This window comes from Sminthopsis crassicaudata, chromosome 1 (assembly GCF_048593235.1).
Source record: "Sminthopsis crassicaudata isolate SCR6 chromosome 1, ASM4859323v1, whole genome shotgun sequence".
Classification (NCBI taxonomy): Eukaryota; Metazoa; Chordata; class Mammalia; order Dasyuromorphia; family Dasyuridae; genus Sminthopsis; species Sminthopsis crassicaudata.
The window spans coordinates 390302473-390317899 of NC_133617.1; the positions used below are offsets into that span (position 1 = coordinate 390302473).

The following is a 15427-nucleotide window of genomic DNA, read 5'->3' on the forward strand; positions in this document are numbered from 1 at the left end:
GGTTTGAATGGACTTGCTACCCTTCACCCCATATTGCCCACCTCATTTCTAGAAGGAGAGATTGAGTCCCAGACACTTGTCCAGAGTCACACACCAAGCAAGGGGAAGAATTTAGGTGCTTTGACTCCTTTTCCACAGGTTAGTTTATCTGGGACCATCACCCAGTAAAATGATGGGAGGCCAGAGGTCCTGGGTTGATGGGGCCCAATCAGCAAGGCAGGCTGGTAAAACAGGTCCCCTCCACTATGTCTAGGAGAGGACGATTTTATGTGGGCACAGATACAGTGCCCTGCCCTGCCATGCTGGAGCAAGATGTTGGGCAGGATTACCTAGCATCCAGACTAGGTATTTCTTCTTCAGAGGCCTCGGTCCTCCAACCAAATGAGAGGAAGGGTACTCATGGAGAGGAATGAGGCTTTGGAGGGGGCAGAACATAAAGGGAAAAAAGGACTCTGGGAAGGGGATGGGAGAAGAACTTGAAATCGGTAAGTGACCTTCTCAGGCAGCCAGCCCGTGACTCCCACCCCTTCTTTTTGTTTATGGCAAAAATAAAAAGCCAGTGAAAATAAACCAGGAAATGTGAAAGGAGGAGAGAAGAGAAGAAGAAAATGTATGACCTCAACCTCGTTTTTCTCTCAGGCTCCTTCTCAACAATACTCAAACCTTTTGAAGTGGGCTTCTTAGAAAACAGAGCTCATTTGAATTCCCTGATTGGATTTCAGGAAGACTGAACACATCTCATCAATGAGCAGCCTGGAGTGGTCAGCCAGACTCTTTTGTGCTCCTCAGATATTTATATATATATATATAAAGACATGGGAAAAGGTGAAAAGAACAAAAAATTATTTCTGCCTGAAGAGAGTGGGGGGGGGGAGTGAAAGGGGGAAAGAGAGGCAAAAGGGCCTCTAGGTTATAAAAGCTCCTCATAGAGGAAGATGGTTCAGCCCATCTGAGGAAGAATCAAAGGGAAAATGGGAGTGAAGCTGCAGCAGGGCCTTTGCTGTAGCAAAAACCTGAAAACTAAGGGGATGCCCATCTATTGGGGAATGGATGGATAAAATTATCACCTATGAGTATGATGGCAAACGATCCCGCCGAAAGAAATGAGTGAGGGGTCGGTTTTGGGGAAAGCTGGGATGACTTATACAAACTGATGCATGGGGAGTAGGCAGAAGCAGGGGATAACGGATGTATGCAGTGACCACAGCAGTGTAAACTCTGAAAGGCTTGAAAGTTCCAATCCGTGCAATGACAACTATGATCCCAGAGGACAGAGTAGCCACTCTCGGACATGGGAAAGACAAAATTTGAACAATGAAACATTTTATTTCTAATTTGGGAACTTGCTTTTATTGTCTATATGTGTGGTGTATGTGATGAAAGTTTTAATTTTATTTTCCCGTAGTAAGGAAGGGAAGTTGGAGAGAGAAAAAATAAATACTTAGTTATTTGGGGGGGGGGTGAAGTGGTTTGTAGTTTGTTTGTTTCAGAAAACCTAGAGCAGGAAAGATTTAGGGTAAATGTAAGGGAGAACTTTATTCTTGTGAAAGTCATGGAAGATGAGAGGGAGGAGACTCGGTCTTGGATGTTCCTGCAGATGGTTCCCAGCTGTCTACAATAAGGAAGGTATATTAGGGAGGAGAGAACTTAGTAAAACCCTATATCCATCTGCAGTGGAAAGAGCCTCAGAGGGAATCCAGACCAACTTGCCCAGAGAGTGAAGGGACCCGACTCCTCTTCCCAGCCCTTGCGGAGGTAGACTTAACCTAGGCGCACTGTGAATACCTAGCTTTGGTGGGTATAAAATTAGCTCCCAAAAGGAAGAGAAGCCAGGGACCCAGAACATCACAGATCTGACATTTCATCTTCCTCCTAAAAAGGGCAGGTTGGTTTCATTAATCTGCCATGGAACAGTTGTTGCTGTCAAAGCCAGTCAGACAAACCAAGCCTTCTCCCCAGGGTCTCATATCCTCCTGCTGCAGCTGACGAATCGTGGGGGAGTGTAAAATCACAATAGGATGCAGAGAATTCTGAGGTCCTTAAGGAAATGGCTCTAGGACAGGCACAACTGTGGAGACTTCCAGTCCACTCCTTAAATAATAAAACTGACAACATTTACTTATCCCTTTCCAAAGCTCCTTACCTACACAACCCCATTTGATTTCATCCTTAGAACAACCCTATAAGGTGAATAGTATTACTGTTACTATTTTACTTGGGGATAGATTAATACAGAGTTAAGTGACTTGATCATGGTAATAAAAGTCCTGACTAAGTACTCTAATACTTAATGTAAAGGGTAAGTCTTCCTGATCCAAGTCCCACCCCCCACCCACGGCAACACTTAGCTCCATCCATACCCAGGCCATAGTGGAGAGAACCAGGAGGCAGGAAGACCTGAGTTGGCATTCTGTGTGATCCTGGCCATGTCATTTAACCCTGTTACACCTCAATTTCCTTACTTGTAAAATGGGGATAATTACAGCATCTTCCTTACAGGATTATTGTGAAGAGGAAATGTGATAACATGTGAAGCCCTTTGAAAATATTAAAGTGCTCTTATAAATGCTCACCAACAGGGGGTAGCAGTCATAGCAGTAATAAAGTCCTGGACCTGGAGATCAGGGGATCCGAGTTCAAACTCTATTTCAGATTTCCTTAGACTGGGCAAATCACTTAATCTCTCTGTGCCTCAGATTTCTCCTATTATTCTCTTATTATAAAGAGGGAGACTGAATCCAGTGATCTTTTTAAAGATCCCTTCTAGCTTTAAATCTATGATCTTTGATAAATCTAAACCTCTGTGCAGGAGGGGAATGAATAATGCAGGGAGACCAAAGAGCTACCTACTGTAGCCCTATAGGGATGGCCTCCTTCGAGGGAATATTTCTTTTTTTTTTTTTTTTTTTTTTTTTTTTTTTTTTTTTTTTTTTTGCTGAGGCAATTGGGGTTAAGTGACTTGCCCAGGGTCACACAGCCAGGAAGTAAGTGTTAAGTGTCTGAGACCACATTTGAACTCGGGTCCTCCTGAATTCAGGGCTGGTGCTCTATCTACTGCGCCACCTAGCTGCCCTGTGCTTACTCTTTGATAGAGCAATACCATCGATGGGTTTGTATCTCAAAGAGATCATAAAAAATGGAAAAAGGACCCACATATACAAAAATTACCTCTGGCAGCTTTTTTTTTTAATTAATATATATTTTTTTTTTTTTTGTGGAAGCAAAGAATTGGAAATTAAAGGGATACCCGATTGTTTGGGGAATGACTGAATTGTAACGAAATACAATGGAATATTATTGTTCTCTAAGAAATGTTGGGCAGATTGATTTTGGAAAAGCCTGGAAAGACTTACATGAACTGATGCTGAGTGAAGTGAGCAGAACCAAGAGAACTTTGTACAGAGCAACAGCAAGATTATGGGAGACTTACCTCTTCTCAGCAATGCAGTGAAACAAGACAATTCTAAAAGATGGAATGGAAAATGCCATCCGCGTCCAGAGAAAAAACTATGGAGATTGAATGCAGATCAAAGCATAGTATTTTCACTTTTCTTTCTTTCTTTTTTTTTTTTTCCTCATGGTTTTCCCTTTTGTTTTGACTTTTCTTTCACAACATAATATGGAAATATGTCCCAAGACAGCAAGCAATCTGATACAGATTATATATGTTCAAACATTTAAAATACATTTCCATATTATCATGTTGTGAAAAAAAGGTATGCTTTGATCAGGTTCTCCTGACTTTAGGGCCAGTGTTCTATCCATTGTGCCCTTTTTTTCTTTCTTTTTTCTTTTTCTTTTTTCCATAATGTATCTATCATTGCATCCCCCAGTCCCTAGTACAGTGCCTTCCCCATAATAGGCACTTGATAAATCTTAACTGAAATCCCTCTTAACCTCTCCCATTGGCACCTGTATTGCCATCCCTGTGTAATTTGTCAGCTCTTGCTGGACTCTCATTTGTCTCAGGACTTGGGGATGAGGTGAGATCCAGAGAGCATAGTTCAGAAAGCAGCAATAGTTTGGGGGAATATCAACAGAAGGAAGTGAGTTCAGTCCTAAAAGTGTTGGAAGTGTGAATGGTGTGGTAAGATTAGTACTGTTAAACAAGAAATGACAATATCCCCACACCCAGTCGGGGGTTGATTAGAACAAGCTCTGTTCCACCTGAGCTTTTATAGGACTCACCTGGCCACACTTGCCTCCGGCCCACCTTCTTGCAGAGAGGAACTGGATCCTGCCGAGGCTCCAGATGTAGCTGACTCGTCAGCTCTCCTCCTAAAAGACTGGCTTCTCTGGACCTGCCTCAGCACGCTGCTTTTGATATCCAGTAAAGTCGACATGACTGTTCTCCAAAAGGCTGGTTGAAGAAAAAGAGACATGGGGTTAGGGATACTCAGTCCAAGAGATCCCAAAACCTCCAATTCAATTCAATGCCCATTTATTAATTGCCATATATGGAAACTACAATACTGGAGACTGGGAATAAAAAAGACAAAAAGGAAACAGTCCCTGCCCTCAAGGGGCTTACATTTTATTGGAGAAAAGCAACATGTATTCAAGTTAGCAAATTATATAATAAAAAGGAGAACATTAACAATTTGGATATTGGGAAAGGCTTTTTGTATCACCCGTATCACCAAGTATCACCCGAGCTGAGTTTTGGAAAAAAGCTAAAGATTCTAGAGTCTCAAGTGAGGAGATTATCCCCCCCAAACGTGGGGGGATGAGGAAATGTTAAGTTCAGGGAATACCAAATAGGCTGTTTTAGCTGAGAGCTAATTGTGGGAACAATGCCCTGGCCACAAAGTGGGATCAGTCAGTCTGAGGGTGGGAAAATAAATTGTGTCCACTCTCCCCACAACAGCCCAAATGGGACATGTCTCCAATGAGGAAACCTTCATTTTTTCTTCTCCCCAATTCTACTTCCCCAATTCCCACTCCTAGCTCCTCAAAGGGATATTACTACTTAACCCCTACCCAGGCATCCAAAGCAGCAGCTGTGTAAGTACCATTGGAAAACCCCGCACAGCAGCCCTCATATCTACCCTCTGTCTCCAGATCTGCAGCAAAGGGCAGTGATTGATGACTACCGACCCCATCCACTCCTTTTTTCTTTTAAGTGGACTAGGATAAACAGACATGGATGGGTTGTGCTCTTCACAACCATTCTTTTCCTCCAAAATCATCTCTTCCAAATTTTCCATTACTTTCAAAAACACCAACATCCCTCCATTCACCTGCCTTCTCACTCTCTGTCATCCCACATCAGCCGCCAGGGGCCAAGTTTTGTGCTTTCCACTTCTACGTCTCTAATATCTAGCTCCCTTTCTTTATTTATCTCTTCATCTCTAACCTTTTAATTAGCCTCCCTGCTGATCCATTCCCCATACAGACGCCACACTGATTGGCCTAAGGTGCGGGAACGATCATGTCTCTCTCCTCCTCATAAAATAACAATGGTCTCATATTGTCTCTAGAACCACATATTATTACATCTTCATCTCATCTTTTTACATTTCTGTCTTTCGGACCTTATATATATATATATATATATATATATATATATATATATATATATATATATATATATATATATATATATAATTAGTAGTATAGTAACATATATACACACATAATTTATAAATAAGCAAATATGTGTTCATATTCTAAATATTTTACTGACATGAGTGTATGAACATAAAATTTTTCATACAACTGAAATAGAGTATGTGAAGGGGAGAATTGTGAAATAAGTATGGAGAGGCGGCTTGGAGCCAGACTGAGGAGAAGAATTTTCAAAACCAAGATAAGAATTTTTATTTTATCCTAGAAGGTCATAGAATACTCTTTAGCTTGGAAGTAGCATAGTCTAACCTTGCTTTTAGGAAGAATATTTTGGCACCCTCAATCTCTTTTAGACTCTCCATTTTATTGTTTTCATAGAAACTCTAGCACTTTGGAAGATGATTTCTCACTGGCTACCCTTTTCTGGGCTGGTGTCTTTCCCTCACTCACTGAGCCACAAAAACAAATGCATACATTTGTTGTTCTTCACTTTATTATTTTCACATGATCTCTTTGTCTTTATTACTGAGCATCCTCTCCTTCTTTGAGGTTCATTCTACCCAGTCCTATCAAGAGCCAAGGATTCTAATAGACTAATATTCTTAGTCATCTGATGACTTCCAGCTCATTCTCTTTTCTAAAGGAATTCAGTACTGAAATGGCTTTGTTTTTGTTCTTTGAAAAATGTTTTATTCATGCCCTTTTCAACATATTGTCAAATGACATTAAAGAAAAAAGCATTACTGCTTTGCCATTGAACCGTAAAGACCACAGAACTTTTCCATCTGGTTTATGTTATGAGATAACCAAAAGTTACGGGAGGGATGACCCTGAGCTCCAAATAATAAAAATTAATAAAAGGAAATAAAACATTCCCATCATACTTGCAATAGAAACTTTGCATGGGTATTGCCTGTGCCCTTTTGTTTACCAGTATTTGTGCCCAACCAGTCCTTAACTCTGGGTCACCCCCTGCCCACCCACCCACAGCATTTGCCTGGTATGCTCACACTCCCACATTGCTATCTCAATAGCTTTTGTTCTTCCTTGATAGATTCTTTTTCTCCTCCTTCTCACGGTTCTTCCCTATATTATTTGTCTGTCTCTGTTTATGTCTCTCTCTTTGTCTCTCTCTGGTTCTCTCTCTCTCTCTGTCTTTGTCTCTGTTTCTGTTTCTTTGAGTCTTTCTGTATGTGTATGTCTCTCTGTGTCTCTTTGTTTTTATCTCTCTCTGTCGGAGTCTGTCTCTTTATGTCTCTGTGTGTGTTTCTCAACACCTCAAACATCACCTTGCCTTCAGCAAAGGTTCTTGTTTACTGAAAAATAGGAGCCATCTGCTGTGACTGTCCTTTTCATTCTACTTCATACATCAAAATCCTAAATCTTCCCCTGCCTTTTCCTTTATTCCTTACTTTGATAAAGAGGTAGTTTTCCTTGAACAAGGTTCTGTGCCCTATAGTTTACCTAAGGACCTTGTCTCCTTAATAATTCCTTAATAACTCCTTAATAATAACTTCAATTTCTTTTCATCTTCCATCTCCCTCCTTCCTTCCTTCCTTTCCTCTTCCCATCCCCATCCCCACTCTCTATTTTTTCCTGGTTCTATATCCCAAGCCATATTCCAATTTATCCCATCCTCACTTGATCCAGTCATCCCCTTAAGCCATTTATCAATCTTGATCTCTCTTTTCCCTCTCACTGACAAATTCCTAAAAAGATTTGTCTATATTTCACAGCTGGCTCTAAGCTAACCTCTACTTCTCGACCACCTCATTTAATTCTCAAGCCAAACTTCTCTTCCCTAAGAGGTTGCCACCTCTTAATCAATCCAAGGCTTCTCCCCAACCAGTTCTCATCTTTTTTGATAACTCTGAAGTTCTTTTAGTCTGTGGACTCTTCTCTCTTTCTGTATACCTTTTCCTCCCACATCTTTTAGGACAGAAGAAAGATAAAGAAGATCAATTCTTTCAAGGTGATCTTTATAACCCACTCTCTATTGGAGCCCAAAATAGCCTCCTTACATCTGTGCCTATTTTCCTGACTTGATTTTATATTCCCATTTTCTGCCTTAGATGACCTTCCTTCAAATTCTAATCAATCTTTAGGGCTCTATGTGAGTCATGGCCCCTCCAGGGTGCTTCTCAGAGGACTCCAAGCCACTTTCCACCTTTCCACTCCACCCTTCTGAGTCTTTGGTACCTAATGCTTTAGTGGGGGGGAAATCAGAGAACTTAAGAGTTGGAAGTTTGAGAAAAAAGGGCCAGCAAACATGATCTGTCTCTCCAGGGGTTCATGGTCCAGGAAGCATAGAGAAAAACACTTGTTTCCCAGCAAGAAGATTTCCTAAGTACATCCCAGATGAAGCTCAGCAGGGGAACTGCCATCAGCACCTGAAAATGCTAGTGAAATGGACTGCCATTAGCAGGGAAGCTTATTTGGGAGCTAAGATTGGAGCTGTTGATGAATGTTTCCATGTCACTTATCTTTTACCAGCTGTCCCCAGGAGGGAAATAGGCTTCTTACTTCCACTAATGGGCCCTATTCTTCACTTGTTCTATCTTCCCTCCTCTCTTTCCTTCTCTTTTAAATCAAAACTCAATACTCAGGGGATTTGGGGGAAGGAGACCCCAAGATGCTGTTTCTCCAAATGTCCAGCAGCTTTGGCTCCTGAAAAAGTTAAATGGAATTTCTCAAAGGGTTCAGGTTGGATGGATTGTATTTAGTCTGCACTTAATCTAGGGAGAGGGGGAATAAGGGAAAAGGCTCTTGTGAAGCAGGGGATGGGGGAAGTCTTGCACAAGATAATGCCTTTAATAGCTGCACATATTTGTATGGTGTAGCACATTATGGTACCATGTACCACCTCCTTACAATCATCTGCCAAGCCCTAGGTGATTATTCTGACCCTTTCAAAGCTGTTAATTTTTGACTAACAGTTGTTTTCTCCACCCCACCCCCACCACTATTTTTGAGGACTTCAGGATCTGTATTGATAACCTGACCACATGAGTCTTTAGCCTCCTCAAGTCCATCAACTTCTCCCTCCAGCCTCACTTCAACCACAAAATTTAATCCGCTCCATCTCCAAGAAATATATCTTTGAGAAGGGAGGAGGGAGGCAAATTTGGAATTCAAAATCTTTCCAAAAATGAATGTCAAAACTTTGAGATACCACACACACACCTCTCAAATTGGCTAAAATGACAGGAAAAGATAATTACTAATGTTGGCGGGAATGTGGGAAAGCTGGAACACTAATACTTGTTAGTGGAGTTGTGAACTGATGGAACCATTCTGGAGAGCAATGTGGAACCATGCCCAAAGGGCGATTAAATTGTGCATACCCTTTGATCCAGGAGTGTTTCTACTGGGCTTATATCCCAAAGAGACCTTAAAGGAGAGAAAGGGACCCACATGTGCAACAATGTTTGTGGTAGCCCTTTTTGTAGTAGCCAGAAACTGGAAACTGAGTGGATGCCCATCAATTGGAGAATGGCTGAATAAGTTATGGCATATCAATGTTATGGAATATTATTGTTCTTTAACAAACAATCAGCAGGATGATTTCAGAGAAGCCTGGAGAGACTAACATGAGCTGATGCTGAGTAAAATGAGCAGAACCAGGAGATCACTATACACAGCAACAAGATTATGTGATAATCAATTCTGACAGAAATGGCTTTTTTCTTTTTCTTTTTTTTTTTCCTGAGGCAATTGGGGTTAAGTGACTTGCCCAGAGTCACAGCTAGGAAGTGTTAAGTGTCTGAGGTCTGATTTGAACTCAGGTCCTCTTGACTTTAGGGCTGGTGCTCTATCCACTGAACTACCCAGTTGCCCCAGAAGTGGCTCTTTTCAACAATGGGATGACCCAGTTCCAATGATTTTGTGATAGAGCAATCTGGACCCAGAGAGAGGACTATGGGGACTGAGTATGGATCACAACATAGTGTTTTCACTCATTTTGTTGTTGCTTGCTTGCATTTTTTTCTTTCTCATTTTTTTCCTTTTTGATCTGTAATTTTTGTGTGTGTGCAGCACAATTGTGGAAATATGTATAGAAGAACTACATGTTTAACATATATTGGATTATTTGCTGTCTTGGGGAGGGGGTGGGGGAAAAGGAGGGGAAAAATTTGGAACATAAGATTTTACAAGGGTGAATGTTGAAAATTATGCATTTGTTTTGAAAATAAAAAGCTTTAATAAACATTTGTTAAATTATGCATGTTTTGAAAATAAGAAGCTTTAATTTAAAAAGATTAACAAAAAGAATGTCAAAAATTGTCTTTACTTGTAATTGTAAAAAATAAAATATTATTAAATTTTAAAAAGAAAGCAGGGAATTAGACAAAAAAAGAGAAATATATCCTTAATATCCATTTTTGACCACTATCTTGAATCCTTCCAGCTCTTCCATCCTCTCACTCATATTAAACCTCCTCTTTTCCTTTTATCCTAACCTCTGATCCCTTGTTCATCTGTAAATCAGGGATAGTGATAGCACCCACTTCACAGGACTGTGAGGATTAACTAATATAATATAGATAAAGTGCTTTGCAGAACTTAAAGCACTATATGTCTTTACTATTAATATTATTATTGTTATTATAGCCTCCTTGCATCCCTATAAAATACTCTGTGAGAACAGAAACAGAAAATGGTATTTTCATCTAACTATCCCCAGCTTTATTCGCCACAATGCCTTGCACACATTTAATAAATGTCTGTTGAATTGAATTGATAGCTCCCTACCACTGCCAGCACCACCACCACCCCACCCTCACCACCAAAGGCAGGCATTTATTTCCAACATGTGGAATGGACTATTTTCACTTTTTTCCAGATAAGTCAGGATCATAGCAAAATGTACAGAACGGGGGGCTACCATTTCCAGATGACACTGTACAATTGTATCTAGTCCTGGAACACCACAAGACCTTTTCAATGATATCCATAAGCTGACCATCCACACGGGAATAACCCAAGTGGATGAAGACTGCCTGGGAATCAAATAATGACATGCAGCTCAGTGAGCTGGTCCATCACTTCTCAAACAGGTGCTGTCTTTGGGAAATGAGCCAGGTCAGGACTGAGCAAAGAAAAGAATGAACTCATTCCCATATAGGAGAATGTCTGACACTTCCAACAATCCCAAGCTGCTCTCTAGGAGAAGAGTTCAATCAGAAGAAGTATCCTACATATTGGGAGATTTCTCCATAGAGAATGCAGAGGAGGATGTGGACAAGAACCAAAGGATAAGAATGGTCTGTACTAGAAGAGGTAAAAGGAGCTTCCTTGATGACAAAATATTGTCTAGAAGACTCTTGTGATGCTGAAGGCATACACTACACCCAGCTACTCCCACTAATGTAGGTGAGCCACAGCAGGGAGAATATAAATCACAGATACACAGATTTAGGACTGGAAGAGGTCTAGTCTAAGCTTTTTATTTCACAATATGGGAGAAAATAAAAAACTGGGACCCAAGCTCACATAGTGAATTGGTGGCAGTTCCCTGTTCCTAGCACCCTGTTTATATTTGACTTGAGACTAAATTATAGTGTTTAATACAGTTCTTGGTACATAGTAGGTGTTTAATAAATGTTTACTGATTGATTATAGGATCTCCTTCCATATCCCCACCCAAGTGATTTTTTAAAAATTATGCTAATCAGGCTAACACACATACACTCTCAAACTCCTGAAAAGCTAAATAGGATGAATGCAAAGAGTGCTGGACCTAGAGTCTATAAAATGGGGATAATACTGCCTACTAGGGGTGTTATGAGGAAATCAGTTTAAAGTATTTAATAAATGTGAGCTGCTTTTATTAAAGGACAATCCATGCTTTTCAGAGCAGCTTCTTCACTGTTGCATCTCTTCCTCATCACAGCACTGAGATCATTCCCATTTCACTGATGGTCCTGGAGACTGAAGGTCACACAGCTGTACCTGATTCCTCCAGCAATCATCTCTTAAAAAGAAGTAGTTAGAATAAAATGAAGAGGTTCACAAATTTAGAGCTAAAGGGGAATGTTGAGGCTATTTAGTTCAACCCTCTCATTTTGGAGGAGGAGCTCAGAGAGACTGTTCCAATTTTAACAAGTTGGGGTTGTTTTGGGGGGGGTTGGTCAAGTACCTACTATGTGCAAGGCACTCTACTAGGCACTGAGGAAATAGAGAAAAATGGACTATATCCTCAAGTTTATATTTGATAAATTCTCTTTTTTATGGAAATCTTTTGTTTTGACATCTTTATCTTCAATATATCTTTCTCTACCCAGAGAGCCATTGCTTGGTAACAAAGATTAAAGAGGGGAGGAAAAAAACAATTTTGCAAAATTAACCCACACATCAATGGTGTACGACAGAATATGCCATAATCCATACCCAAAGGCCCTTAGTTCTGCAAAGAAGGGAGAGAGAAACATTTCCTCATCTTTTCCAGGGCCAATCTGCAACTCATATTCTAATATAAGATTCATGAACCTGGAATGAAAGCGAGTTCAAATCCTAGCTCTCATGCCCCAATTGATAAATAATAAAAAGCTATGAACTATGCCCAAAAGGCTATAAAATTATATATCCTTTGACCTAACAATACCACTACTAGGATGAATCTCAAAAGAGAATTAAAAAATAAAAGGAAAAAAATCTATATGTACAAAAATATAGCAGCTCTTCTCAGGGCAAAAACATTGGAAACCGAGGGGATGCGCATCCATTGGGAATGGCAGAACAAATCGTGGTATGTGATTATGATGGAATATTATTGTTCTATGGGAAATGATGGGCAGGATCCTCTCATAAAAACCCGAAAAGTCTTCCATGAACTCAAACAAAATGAAATATACTGAGTATAAAGTAATAGCAATGTTCTGGGATGATCAGAAGTGCATGGCTTTGCTAGTCTCAGCCATCCAGTGATCCACAACTCCTCTGCAGGACTTATGATAAAAAATCCTACCCATGCCCAGAAAAACTGATTACCTCTGAATACAAATTGAAGCATTTTCTCTCTCTCTCTCTCTCTCTCTCTCTCTCTCTCTCTCTCTCTCTCTCTCTCTCTCTCTCTCTCTCTCTCTCTCTCTCTCTCTGTGTGTGTCTGTCTGTCTCTGTCTCTCTCTCTCTTTCTCTCTCTCTGTCTCTGTCTCTCTCTCTCTCTCTCTCTCTCTCTCTCTCTCTCTCTGTGTCTGTCTGTCTCTGTCTCTCTGTCTGTCTCTCTCTCTCTCTGTCTGTCTGTCTCTGTCTCTGTCTCTCTCTCTCTCTCTCTCTCTCTCTCTCTCTCTGTGTCTGTCTGTCTCTCTCTGTCTCTGTCTCTCTGTCTGTCTCTCTCTCTCTCTGTCTGTCTGTCTCTGTCTCTGTCTCTCTCTCTCTCTGTGTCTGTCTGTCTGTCTCTCTCTCTCCTCCGCTTCTCCCTCTTCTCCTCCTCTCCCCCATTCCTTTCCCTCTCCCCCCTCCTCTCTCTTTCTCTCGTGTTTTATTTTCTTCAGGGTTTTTTCAGGGCGGAGATGGATGCTTTTTTTTTTTTCCCACAACATGATTTTTATGGAAATCTTTTACATAAAATTTTTAGATGAAAAAAATCCTAGCTCCGACACGGGTAAAGCATTATTTTCTCCGTCGAATGAGGCAAGAGCTAATATATAATTTTAAGATCTGCAAAGCACGTTCCCATCCGTTATCTCATTTGATTCTTGCAATCACCCTGTGAGTCAATTACCACTCTCTTTTTTACAGAGGAGGAATCTGAGGTCCGGAGGTTAAGAGACTTCTGGGGCTCACGCCTCTGGTGGCCCCCCCAGCAGGCTCCCGACTCTGGTTTTTTCTGACTGTGAGCCGGCAGTAGCGTGGCCACCCCCACGCCGAGCTGCCTTTCATTGTGCCCAGCTGATCTGGGGGATCACTGGGGAAGGGGGCGGGGAGGCAGGGCGTCCCTTCAAGCTTTAGTGTGATGAGCCGAAGCCTCCGCGGCCCCGGACTCCGCAGTCTGCACGGCGGGGCAGGACGGGTCCGGGCTCTGACCGTCTGGGAAGCCGGCGGCGCCTCCGGACTTGCGGAGCTGCTTCCTCACCTCACACTGCAATTATCACCAGAAGCCTGCGCCTCTGCCTGCTGTGAGGGGGCAGGGAATGTTTCTACAACTTTTTAGGCTTTCTTGGCACCCGTGCCTCCTAATTGCATTTCGAGCAACAATTAAGTATTTAAATAAGAGCAGACCCTTGCTGATTTTCACGGAAGAGCTGGGAAATGGGGGAGCTAAAGAGGGCTATTACTGAATTAACACAGGATTAATTGGCACACGCTTTGTGTAGACACATTCCCCTTCCAGCGAGGCCCTCGGATTGCTGTGAATAGCATCTTAATTTGAAATTGCTTCCTAGGAGGGGGTGAGCCCGGTCTTTGTCTGCTTTGTCAGGATTCTCGCTGAGGAGGCTGCTCTGCAGCGGCGGCAACCTCTGAGAAAGGGAGGAAGGAAGGGAAGGGAAGGGAGGAAAGGCAGGGAAAGGAAGGGAGGAAAGGCAGGGAAAGGAAGGGAGGAAAATCAGGGAGGAAAGGGAGGAAAATCAGGAAGGGAATGGAGGAAAGGAAGGGAAAGGAAAGGGGGGAAAGGCAGGGAAAGGAAGGGAGGAAAATCAGGGAAGGGAATGGAGGAAAGGAAGGGAAAGGAAAGGGGGGAAAGGAAGGGAGGAAAGGGAGGAAAGGGAAGGGGGGAAAGGAAGGGAGGAAAGGGAGGAAAGGGAAGGGAGGAAAATCAGGGAAGGGAAGGGAGGAAAGGGTAGGGGGGAAAGGCAGGCAGGCAGGCAGGTAGGAGGAGCAGGGGAAGGTAGGGAAGGAAGTCAGACATCCAGCCACAGACTGGAAAGAGATTAACTCTTTCAGGGACCCAGTTATTAGAAAGCCTTGTCTTACACAGGTAGCAGGAGAGAGTTGGTTAGTCAGTCAACAAGCATCTATTAAGCCACTTGCTGGTCCTTGTCCTTAGAAGCTCATTCTAATCGCATTCTAATAGAACTTTGCCTTCTCCTGTGTGCCTGTGAGATAAGCTAGCTTTTAAAATAATTGCTTTGGATGTGCTGAGGATAGCTGGAGGTTTACTGTTTGCAGGTGAATTGGGGACAGGTCTTCCTGTAACTTTAGGTTTTTTTCAGATCATGATAGATCTAGATCTGGAAGAGACTTCAGAGACCATCAGGTGTAATCAGGAAGCTGGAGAGGTTAGGTGACTCGGCTCACACAACTAGTAAAGGTCTTGGGGTAGGAAGGATTCAAACTCAGATCTTCCTCACTCTAGCTCCAAACTCTATCTACCAAGCTTCCTGTTTCTGTCCCTAAAATCCTGTTTTACTGTTTCATCATATTCCATTTTGAGTCATATTCATTTGTGCATGTGGTTTCCTTGACTCAAGTCTCCCCACTGCAATCCATCCTCCCTTCAGGTGACAAAGTGATGTTTCTAAAGCTCAGTTTTGCCTGATACCCTATTTAATAAGCTCCAATGGTTCCCTATTTCCTCCGGAATTAAATACAAAACCCTCAGATGGGCTTTTAAAGCTCTTTACACCCTGGTCTCTTTCTATCAGTCCAGTGTTATCACTTTATTCCCTACTAAATACTCTGTTCCATTTACACCCAGAGAGAGGCCTGTGGGAACTGACCATGGACCACAGCCTAGTATTTTCACTTTTTTGTTGTCTTTGCTTGCTTCTTGTTTTCTTTCATTTTTTCTTTTTGATCTGATATTTCTTATGTAGCACAATAGTTATGGAAATATGTATGGAGGAATTGCACATGATTAATACATATTGAATTTATTGCCATAGAGGGGAGGGGATGGGGAGAAGGAAGGGAAGAAATT

General features: G+C 41.8%; 1 protein-coding gene across 1 annotated transcript in view; it reads right to left on the reverse strand.

Annotated features, from left to right (window-relative positions):
* Positions 1–15427, reverse strand: part of BAIAP3 (BAI1 associated protein 3) — a 77425-nt gene that overhangs the window by 29594 nt on the left and 32404 nt on the right. The window contains 1 exon segment of the mRNA XM_074279658.1: positions 4189–4360. Within this exon segment, the coding sequence (XP_074135759.1) occupies positions 4189–4343 (155 nt within the window). The 5' untranslated portion in view covers positions 4344–4360.